At 47.4% G+C, this 10,609-nt stretch overlaps 1 protein-coding gene across 2 annotated transcripts; it reads left to right on the top strand.

The window, feature by feature from the left end:
* The first annotated feature begins 1,778 nt into the window (after positions 1-1,778).
* MED10 (mediator complex subunit 10) lies at positions 1,779-10,011 on the top strand. Of its 2 annotated transcripts, none has more exons than XM_087443104.1 (4): positions 1,779-1,963; positions 3,143-3,226; positions 4,695-4,920; positions 6,445-6,547. In XM_087443104.1, the coding sequence occupies exons 1-4, from the start codon at positions 1,842-1,844 to the stop codon at positions 6,514-6,516; spliced, it is 504 nt and encodes a 167-aa protein (XP_087299230.1). In that variant the 5' UTR covers positions 1,779-1,841; the 3' UTR covers positions 6,517-6,547. The 2 variants fall into 2 exon arrangements, with proteins under 2 accessions (XP_087299230.1, XP_004440105.1); XM_004440048.3 differs by lacking the exon at positions 4,695-4,920 and adding an exon at positions 9,346-10,011 and having other exon boundaries at positions 1,786-1,963.
* The last annotated feature ends 598 nt before the right edge of the window (positions 10,012-10,609 follow it).

Raw genomic sequence — 10,609 nt, 5'->3', positions numbered from 1 at the left:
GGTGTAATCTATGCAGAAATAGAAGTATAATGATGTACACCTGAAATTTTTACAATGTTATAAATCAATGTTACTGCAATAAACAAAAAATTAAAAAAAAAATCCCCTGAAGTTCATTGTTGTTAAATCAGGAGGGAACTTTTTTTATCTAACCATTTCTGTGTATTCAGAATGGGAACAGAGGCTTCCCATGCTGCTCAGTCCACCACATCGACTGCAGTCCCCGATTCAGTAAGTCTGACAAATCACTTACCTTCTCTGGGTTTTCATTTCTGGTCACAGCTAGGAGAGGCTTCAGAGATCATCTAGAAAAGGAGCTCCCTCATTTTCCCTAAGACTCTGGGAATTGAAAAGTACAGATGATGAATATTATGATACTTAGTAAAAGAAGAAATCACTGCGGCTTGAAGAATCCAGATAGGCTATTGTAGGAACAAACATGGGTTAGTCCTAGAAGAATGGGCAGAAAGTTTCTTAAGCACAACAGTGATGTGGTCAAAATGGAATTTTAGTAAGATCAATGAACAGCAGTTTACTAACAGCTCTGTGTTGTAGGAGGGATTATTCTTCATAGATAGGGAAACCCCACAGGGTACTGTTTTATTAGTGTTGGCATGTGACGCAGCAAGGGCCTGATCTAGGAAGGCAGCAGGAATTAGGGGAAGAAGAGCTGAATGGGAGATGGTTAGAAGGAAGAGCTAGAGGAGGTGAGTGCTAATTACACCAGAGAAGAAAGAAAGGACGCCAGAGCTGACCTCAAGGATTCCAACAAAGGGGCAGGGAGGCTGCCTTTATTGGTCCCTTCATGTAAACTTTGAGATTTTCACCTAGGTGGGTGTTTTCCAAGACACTGCATTATATGGAGCATGAAGGGGACTGAGACTTCTGGTGGTACCGGCAGCAGTTAGTAATAGAAGGCCTCAATTGTGACACGGGGCTTTCTGTCACCGTGAATTGTCCTGGCTGCTAATTCATTCATTCGGGGCTGGCAAATCACTGCTGGCCAAGTCATGGGTCTGAAGCTCAGCCTAAGCTGCCTTTCAGGGTCAGGGCAAAGGCTGGGTGGCTCCAAGAGGGCCTGGCTGAGGGAGAGGCCGGCCTCTGGAGGAACAGGTGGGGGGCTAGCGTGGGAATGAGAAGCTGAGCAAGCCCTTTTCCCTCAGGCGGTTGCACCTGTGTGTAAAAAATGCAGGAATGGACGGACAGTCTCCAAGATCTTAAAGATGGCTTATGTTGGGGACGTGGGATTTCAGGTGTCTTTTCCTCTTTCTTCATTATATTCTTTTCTGTATTGTTCTAATTATTTACAATAAGTACCTGTAATTCGTATATTCAGGAAAAAAACGTCATTTTCATCGTGGGGACAAGATACTCTTTCCAAGCACTGCCTGCTTGCTTCCCACTGTACCGGTATTATCTCCTGTAACCCCAGGTAGCTGTCAAGAATTATTACCCGGATTTTAAGGACGAGAACAGAGGTTCAGAGCTAGAGAACTTGCCCAGGGCCAGTGGAGGCAGAGCAGGGTCTCGCAGATCCCCACCGCTGGCTCTTTGGGGCCCTCAGAGCAAGCAGGCGAGACCTGCAGACCAAGAGCTGGCGGTCCGCTCACCTGGACGGCTGAGGGCTGCTGGGGCGGGGCCGAGCTGACGCCAGCCCCGCCCCGAACTCAAGCCCCGCCCCCAGGTGTTGCTCCAGGGTCCGGACCACGCCCCCTAGGCCAGCCCCGCCCCACCGTTCAGGTCCCGGCACCCGTTCCAGAGGAAACGGAAGTGGCGGCGGGCCCGAGCGGAAGCAGGAAGCGGCGGAGCAGGATCGCTCCCGCGGTGCTGTCTTCGGAGCCATGGCGGAGAAGTTCGACCACCTGGAGGAGCACTTGGAGAAGTTCGTGGAGAACATCCGGCAGCTCGGCATCATCGTCAGCGACTTCCAGCCCAGCAGTCAGGCCGGGCTCAACCAGAAGCTGTGAGTGGCGGCCCGAGTGCGCCGGCGTCTCCCCGGGGTTGGCCGGGCAGCGTCTGCCGGGGAGCCGGGATGGGGAGCCGGGGTCAGAGAGCCGGGGTCGGGGAGCCGGGATGGGGAGTCAGGGCCGGGCCGAGAGCCGCAGCCTCTCCCCCGCCTCCTCTGGGCCTGGCCCCCCCCCGGTCCCCTCCCGTCCACTCCAGGCGCTCTGAGGGCGGGATCGAAGCTGCCGCCTGTTGCCCTCCCGCCTCCTTCCCGCTTTGTCTTGCTGGGACCTTTTTTTGAGGGCCCATTTGGAGACGTTATCATGACCGGACAATACAGTTTCCATTTCTGGGGCCCCATCAGTGAGAGTCCTGCTTCATTATCTGAGCCTCTCCCCGAGCTCGTGTGACCCCCTCCCAGCGTTTCCTCCAGAGCCCTTCTGGGGAGTTCAGCCCCTGTCCCCAGAGGGGAGGCGGGCTTCAGCGGGAGTGGCTAAAGTGGGCCCCAGGAAGGCGAGGGCTCCAAAACCTGTTGCTGTAGGCCTGAATGTGGAGCAGTTGGGGGAGGGTGGTGGTGACAAAGGCCACAGAACATTTATTATTTTTTGTGGCAACAGTCTATGGTGGCTATGGTTCTAGGCCCTGGGATGGACAGAAGGTAAACACACAAATAGAATGTTCTGGGGAGGGGCTCACAAGCTTTATAGGGGACACGACATACAAACATAATTGCGTGACCAGTGCTGTGCAACTAGCCAGGTGGTCTAGGAAGGCTCCGGAGGGGAGCTGAAATTAAACCAGGCAGCGACGGCTTTGTTCCCCCCAGACTGAGGATGGATTCTTAGCTGGAGTCCACTGCTCCATATGTTCCCTGAAATCGCACACAAAATCACATGCACATCAGGGTAATTGTTTTTGAGAGAAGGTTGGTATTTTTCATCAGCTTCTCAAAGGGGTTGGTCCCTGCCCCTCAGTATTGGCAATTTCTAGTTTAGAAAGAAAACCAACAAATATCTGAGGGTATTCTATTAACTCCAAAGCTTTCCGAGGAATTCTGTGGCTAACCAAAGAGCTGTGAGCTGTGTGTAACCTGTGCATGTGTGAGGAGCACCTGTGTGGAGCCCTGATTGCCAGGTGGGTGGTGCTAATGTTGGCACCTGAATTAACCAGATACTCTTGTTGTTGCTTTTTCCTGCAGGAATTTTATCGTTACTGGCTTACAGGATATTGATAAGTGCAGGCAGCAACTTCATGATATTACTGTACCTTTAGAAGTTTTTGAGTAAGTACCATTCTTGATATTCATTTGGGTATAATTCTTGTTTAGTTGTGGTGTAATGACCCCCTCAACCCCCAGTATTTTTTTTTTTTTTTCCTTGGTGAGGAAGATTAGCCCTGAGCTCACATCTGTTGCCAAACCTCCTCTTTTTGCTGAGGAAGATTGGCCCTGGGCTAACGTCCATGCCCATCTTCCTCTACTTTATGTGTGGGATGCCTGCCATAGCATGGCTTGATAAGCGGTGTGTAGGTATGCGCCTTGGATCCGAACCTGCAAACCCTGGGTCGCCGAAGCAGAGCACGTGAACTTAACCACTACACCACCGGGCTGGCCTCTCAACCCCCAGTATTTAAGTGTCTGCCATGTGGCAGGCATGGCCTAGGTGCTGGGGATATGCCAGTGAAGACGACAGAAATACTTGCTCTTGTGGAGCCTATGTCTAATGGGATTAAAAAGTTAAAAAAAAAAAAACAGCCCTCAATATTGTATTGTTGAAAAAGAGTTAGATGTGAATAAATGCTTATTAAATATGTGAAAAACACCATAAGCCCTCAAAGTCCTGCTTAGACAAGGACAGCCACATAACTTCCTTTTTTTCTTGAGAAGTAAAAAGTCTTACATGGGCTATATTATAAATTAAAAAAAAAAAAATAATTACAGCCAGAAACGACCTGAGAAGTAATCTGGTCTGGTGTCTCCCAGACTGCCCTGGGCACGCTGGGTCTGGGAGATGAGAATATCTGCTCTGTTGAGACAAAAAAAAAAGATTCTTAGGCCAAGTTTGGGGAGGCTGTTCCCTGTCTTCTGCCGGGGACTTATGTGCACCTGTCGCAGTCACGGTCGAGAGAAAGCCTCCAGGAAATACACTTAGTTTTTTGTCAATCCAGGTTTTAGCACACCTGGATTGACAGGTGAAAGAACTGATGAGTAGCTGCAGTGGGTTGTTTAGCTGGTCAGTGTCAGAGTTGAGACTAAAATCCTGGACTTGTCCTCCTTGACCGGGTCCATTTCTCTGTGCCAAGCAGCCTCTCCCTCCCGGAGCTGGCTTGGCACAGCAAGAGAATTCTAGAACTTTTTGCAGTAAAACTGAAAATGTAAATCACTAGATTTTCTTGAACAATAAAGGGAAAAGTTGTCGTTGTTCGCGTCCAGAAAGCTCAGAGGTGCAAATCCTAGTGCAACACAGCTCAGCGGCTGTGCTCAAAGACAGGACGCAGAGACAGCAGTGTTTGGGGTCTCGGCTCTGTTCTCACCTGCTGGCCGTGGTGTCGCGTGTTCTCTGCCTGTTCTCAGCCCCACTGAGTTCTCCGGCCTCACGTGGGAGGGCAGGTCTCGTGCGTGTTATGGCTCCAGGCTCCTGGACGGGGGCTGCCTGCCTGTGCAGTGCAGGAATGTGGAGGCTGATTTGCCTTCACTGCAGTGTCCTCATATGCTGTTCTGGTTGTGAGTGTACAGATGGATATATTGACAGATGCCAAGTTACTACTCGAGTCTTCGAAGTGGGGCGAGTGACAGTAGGACGGATGGGAAAAGATGACGTAAGGACAGCGGGCAGTGAAGCCTCGGCCCACGCAACCGGCCAGGGGCAGAAGGGCCGTCGAGATTCATGTGGGGTATCAGGAATGAGGCGGCGCGTGAGCGCAAGTAAGCAGCAGATGCGGAAAGTTTATTGCAGATTGTCGGTGGATTTGCACGAGGTAGGAATTTCCAGGTCCACGGTGGGCTTTGCAGCACACGTGTTCAGACACTGACTGTGTCTGCAGCGATCAAAAGGTCAACCTTGGCCCTTCTATCCGTTGCTTGGGGTTGGTGTGCTGGCAGAAGTGGGAGCCGACTCTTGGGTCTTAGAGGAAGAGCCAGTCCGAGTGATGTTGCTCTTGAAACCAGTTTATTTGACATTTGAGCCTGTCAGGTTTTTTTTTTCCTAGAAATGGATGGATTTTGTTTAAAATTAACCATACTTTTGCTTCTTTCATTCCATCATTTCAAAAACATTGCAATAAAATGGAATTTCTAGAACTTGTGATTTATTATTTTTTTGCTGTCATAATGAAAGACCAGTTTTTATGCCATTAACTGTAACTTAACAGTGTCTAATTTGAAGTGATTATGTATCCTCTGCCTCAGTAAAAAAAGAATTAATTTGATTTAGGGTGGTGGCGGTAGTTTTTGTTTCTTTGTAATAATTCAATTTAGGTCTTCAGGGAAAGAAGTAGTCAGGTGGCCTACTATTGGTAAAATATGTGGATATTCATCTAGGCAATATGCTTAATGAAATCTTTGGGATAATGGAGACATTTTAGGTACAAGTGTTGAAAATGTCAAGAAGCAGTTTTATAACTGTTTAGAAATATTTGGAGAGACTCTCTCTGTTAAATTTCAGTTACTTAGGTGTATTTGGTACAATGTTATGTCGGAGTCCCTCCCCCTTTTTAAAGCTTGGATCGGTTTGTAAAATAATCTTGGGGCAGGCAGCGATGGGGCTCTCCTGCTCTCAGCTCCCGCCCCTTCCCCCTCCAGCAGCCCTAGGCTCCCACAGAGGGTTTACCAAGTGAGGGGGTGGACCTGGAATGGAGGCTGCATCTTGGTGGGCTCCCCCGTGTCGCTCAGGCCGCCGAAGCCCTGGCCCACGCTTAGTTCTCTCTTGTCAGGAGCTGCCTGACCTTAAGGGTTGCCTTGAGGATCAAAAGATAGTGGCCATAAAGCCTTTTAAAAGCATACATGCTGGGGCCGGCCCCGTGGCTTAACGGTTAAGTGCGTGCGCTCCGCTGCTGGCGGCCCGGGTTCGGATCCCAGGTGAGCACCAACGCACCGCTTCTCCGGCCATGCTGAGGCCGCATCCCACATACAGCAACTAGAAGGATGTGCAGCTATGACATACAACTATCTACTGGGGCTTTGGGGGGGAAAAAAATTAAAAAAAAAAAAAAACAAACTTAAAAGCACACATGCTAAAAATGTAGTATGGCTGTGAAGCTTGCTTGGTTTGTAAGTGATCATTACTTGATTTCATGAGTTATTCATATTATTAGAAGTAATATGAGATCAAATTATGTATATTTGTGTAAATGAGAGAATCCTGATTCACTTGGTTTTTGACACAGTTTTGTGTAAACAGGGCCATGTGAAGTCGTGTATGGCTACCTTTTTTTTCCCCCATAAGAAGACTGAGAATAGGTGTCACCCGTGAGAATGTTAATTGAGATGTTTCATGTTTCCAGATATATAGATCAAGGTCGAAACCCCCAACTCTACACCAAAGAGTGCCTGGAGAGGGCTCTAGCGAAAAATGAGCAAGTTAAAGGCAAGATTGACACGATGAAGGTAAGGCTCTTATAAGAATGTCAGAACACAAGGAGCTACAAAGCTGTTCTGCTGATAGACTTTGTCATTCTTTTCTGTACTTGGTAAAACATCAGCTATTTCATAACATTACATGGTGGAGATTATGAATTGTGTAATAGGTAGTAAATAAAGTTAAATATCAATGAGGCATGTGGTAGCATAAAAAATGTAACAAAGTGGTAGCCTTACTTTTAGGAGAGTCCAGGTTAATTTTTGTGATTGTTAGTTGTCATTGGCTAACTGTGATTGTTTTCGTTTTTAAGACTTTAGTATCTCAAGTTTGCACATTGATGCTTTCTGATTCCTTCTGTTAGGCCTTTTCCTGTAATTATGGTTCTCTGGTTTAGAGGATTCTTGAGTCTTGATTCTCTTCTCTTTCTCCAGTGATGTCTCCAGCTTCTGACTCCAGTCTCCTTTGTACCACTTCCCCAGTCATGCAGTTCTCTGCAGAGAACTTACTCTTTGTTTACTTTGATTAGATCTAAAAAACTCTCTGCCTCTTGAGCATGAAATATGTACAGATCTTCCTCGAATTAATGATGAGGTTAGGTCCCATCATAAGTTGAAAACAGTGTAAGGCAGAAATGCATTTAATACACCTAACCTACTGAATGAACGTCCTAGCTTACCCTAGCCTAGCCTGCCTTAAGGTGCTCAGAACGTTAGTCTACAGTTGGGCGAAATCGTTTCACACAATGCTTGTTTTATAATGAAGTGTTGAAGATCTCACGTGATTTATTGAATCCTGTACTGAAAGTGAGAAACAGGACAGTTGTACAGATACAGCATGGCTGTCAGTGTATCGGTTGTTCACCCTTGTCGCGGGGCTGACTGGGAGCTGAGCTCGCTGACGCCGCCCAGCATCATGAGAGAGGATCAGACCGCATATCACTAGCCTGGGAAAAGATCAAAATTCAAAATTCGAAGTATGGTTTCTGCTGAATGCATTTTGCTTTCACACCATCATAATGTTGAACAGTCGTAATGTTGAACCATCATAAGTCAGGGACTGTCTGTAGTCTTTTTTCTTACTTACTTTGACTCAAATGTGGTTCAGATTGGGGGAATTTGTGGTTTTTCCCTTCACTGGAGGGTGCCCTCCCTTTAACGGCCTCCCATTTCTGTTGGCGTCAGACAGGGAGCTCTCCTGCCTCTCTGCCCCTAGACTTCATTCCAGTGGCCACACTGACCTTGTTTCTGTTTCTGGAATTCACCAAACCCCTCTCCTTCCTCTTGTCTTCATGCCGCATCCTCTGTCTGGAACTCTGTGCCTTCTCTTGGCACACGCACACTGACTGTCCTTCGGGCTCAGCACATCTCACCACCTCAGTGAGGCCTTGCAGACCAGCCTTTCGTAAGTTCTTTCCTTGAGAGCACTGATGAGGAGTCACTTTTCTCTTTTCTTTTTCTCTATTTGTTCTGTCTCCTCTGCTGTGGCTTAAGCTCCCAGATCTCAGGGGGCACAAGTGTTCTGTGCCTGCTGATGCCCAGCACCCACAGGTGTGCCCAGTCATTGTCTGATGTGTGCAGGGACGGCCACACAGTGACCTCTTAGGGCTCAGAGGTCGCTCTGGCCGAGTACAAGTAGCCAGGGGAGCTGCTCAGTCAGAACGACAGTGATGTGCCTGTCATGTGCTGCCCTGGGGACGCAGGGCTTCCCAGCATCCCTTCTGGTGATTGTACTGATGATAGGGAGCGTGTCCTGGAGCTGGCAGTTGCTGTGATTGTTAGTGTGGTGCCCACAGCTTCATTTCTGATTTGGGATTGAGTTGCTGTTGGACTCAGCGTCACCCTTAGGACATAATACAGCTTTTAATGAACAGCAAACTGGGATCGTTTTGACTGTTCTGTGAGTGAGTTGTATTGTCCAGTGGAAGTCCCCTCTCTATGAGCAGAGTCGTGGTTCGTGTGTGATATGCTCCTGTTCGTCCCCACTTCCGTTCACCTCCAGTGCCTTTGGGCAGTGCAGAGGTTTATCTTCAGTTTGCATCTGTTGCCGCTTGGTCGTTTTCTCTTGTCTGAGAGCTGTGCAAGTCTCACGGCCCAGTTCTGTGGCCTTTGTTTGCCCAGTGGGCCGTGTATTTGAACTCCCAAAAGTTATATCTTAAATAGTTACGGTAGTGTTAGAGTGCAGCTCTCCTTTGAGAGTGTGCTTTTAACTTCTGTAAGTATATCTTCATGCTTAAATCCACAGTGTTTCTTTTTAGTATAGTTTGTAAGAAAAGGTTATGAGATGCTGGCAGATATTTAGCTGCTTTTAAGATTGGATTAAAACAAATGTGATGCTGATAAGTCAGATCGAGAAGCGTGGCGTGTGGAGGAGACAGGTTTCCAGGTGCTCTGAAAGCTTTGATGGAGCTGTTTGCACACAGTGCGTTTGATGTGGTTTGAGTTAATAATTGCTTAATTAAATATTTGACGATTTCGATTACTTAGGTGTGCTGTTTGCAAACATCATTTCCACCTGTGTGGCTAGCTCCTTACAAGAGGGGCTTTTTTAATTTGAAGCCAGAGGGAAGAAGTTGTATTTGAATGTGTATTCCTCTTTCAGGTAGTTCTCGCTGTACCTGTAACGTAATTGCGAACACTTATTTTCATCTGGTTTGCTGAGTATCCCATTTCTGGGAGGTGAGCAGGCCGCAGAGGAACACGCCTGCTCGCGAGAAGGGAAAGCTCGGTTTCCGTCTTTTGAGTTTGAGGCTTTGGGGGCCGAGGTTGTCTTTAACTTGGGTGATGGATCTGAAAGATATTTTCACAATGTTTATTTTTCTTCTTAGAAATTTAAAAGCCTGTTGATTCAAGAGCTTTCTAAAGTATTTCCAGAAGACATGGCTAAGTATCGAAGCATCCGAGGGGAGGACCACCCCCCTTCCTAACTTCATCCTCCCTCTGTCTGAAGACCCTCCTAGCCCCGTGTGAATCGCTGTGACCCTCAGGCAGCCTGTGACTGTGAGCGGGGCCAGTGCCGCTGCTCTGGGCCTGTCCTCCAGCCACCCTGTCCTCGTCACTGGACTCGGGGGCTGGCGGGGCCTGGAGGGCTGGTGGGGCTGTGCCACCAGCTCTCCTCTCTGTTCCTGATGTGCGTCTGTTTGGTCCTCAAGTTTTCAGATGGTTGGTGATCGCACATCGTTGAGTGCGATGCGTTTGATTGTCCACGGCAAAGTAGTGTTGGGATTATTAACTATGATAGGTAAACGGAAAGCTGTTAAAAGTTCTACCTAATAGTTTTCTTTTTATGTACTCTTTCTGTTCCATTTTATTATGAAGTCAAAGCCGAAAAAAAAAAATTAAAAATAAAAAAACTGGTTTAATATGAGAATTACTTTAAATTGGTTTTGTATTTTATATTTTCAAGGATAGTGCATAAAGAATGTGTTCACTGTAACTGTGTTTACGTGGATTTCAATTAGACCTAAGCATATAATAAAATCTTTAAGTACTTATATGACTTATTCCGAGTAATTATTTTTAGAACATTTTTACAGTATAGTACAGGGTATCTTGTAAACAGTCACATATGAATATGTGAGTAATATTCATAAAATTTGTTCTCCAGGTGTTGAGGCAGGAGAAGCTAAAGCAGAATGCAGAGATCTGGTTTCCCTGTGACCTGTGTCACGGAGGAGGTGACAAACACAGAAGAAGGCAGGTGTGTTGACACTTGATGAAAGCTCGCAGGGCCATGTGTGTCAGCCTGCAGTGTGCTGACGGATTGCGTGGGGCTTCTGATCTCGGGCATGTTCTGACTCAGCAGGTCCAGGCAATGTGTCTGTGATCTCTGGTTGCACTTGGAGTCGCACGCAGGCCCGAGTGCAGCGTTTCTCAGGGGTCATCAGCAGACCACCTGCATCAGAATGACCAGACTCATTTATTACATCTGCAGACCACCTGCATCAGAATGACCAGACTCATTTATTAGCAACGTGGGCCCCATTCAGACCTTGCTGGGGCGTTAGGCTGGGGTCCAGGACCCTGCATTGTTGATTTGCTTCCCCAGTGATTCTGGACTGGCTTAGATCTGAGAACCTCCATCTCATCGTG

This window comes from Ceratotherium simum, chromosome 18, assembly GCF_057802395.1.
Source record: "Ceratotherium simum simum isolate JZ-2026a chromosome 18, ASM5780239v1, whole genome shotgun sequence".
Lineage (NCBI taxonomy): Eukaryota > Metazoa > Chordata > Mammalia > Perissodactyla > Rhinocerotidae > Ceratotherium > Ceratotherium simum.
The sequence above is the reverse complement of the archived record's forward strand: the minus strand, read 5'-3'. Positions and strand labels throughout refer to the sequence as shown.

What these genes read in the sequence shown, in the direction of transcription:
- MED10 (XM_087443104.1), top strand. Translation starts at nt 1,842, where the DNA reads ATGGCGGAGAAGTTCGACCACCTGGAGGAGCACTTGGAGAAGTTCGTG. An exon ending in GTACCTTTAGAAGTTTTTGA is followed by an intron (nt 3,227 to 4,694) that starts GTAAGTACCATT and finishes ATATATTGACAG; the next exon opens with ATGCCAAGTTACTACTCGAG. An exon ending in TGTCGGTGGATTTGCACGAG is followed by an intron (nt 4,921 to 6,444) that starts GTAGGAATTTCC and finishes TCATGTTTCCAG; the next exon opens with ATATATAGATCAAGGTCGAA.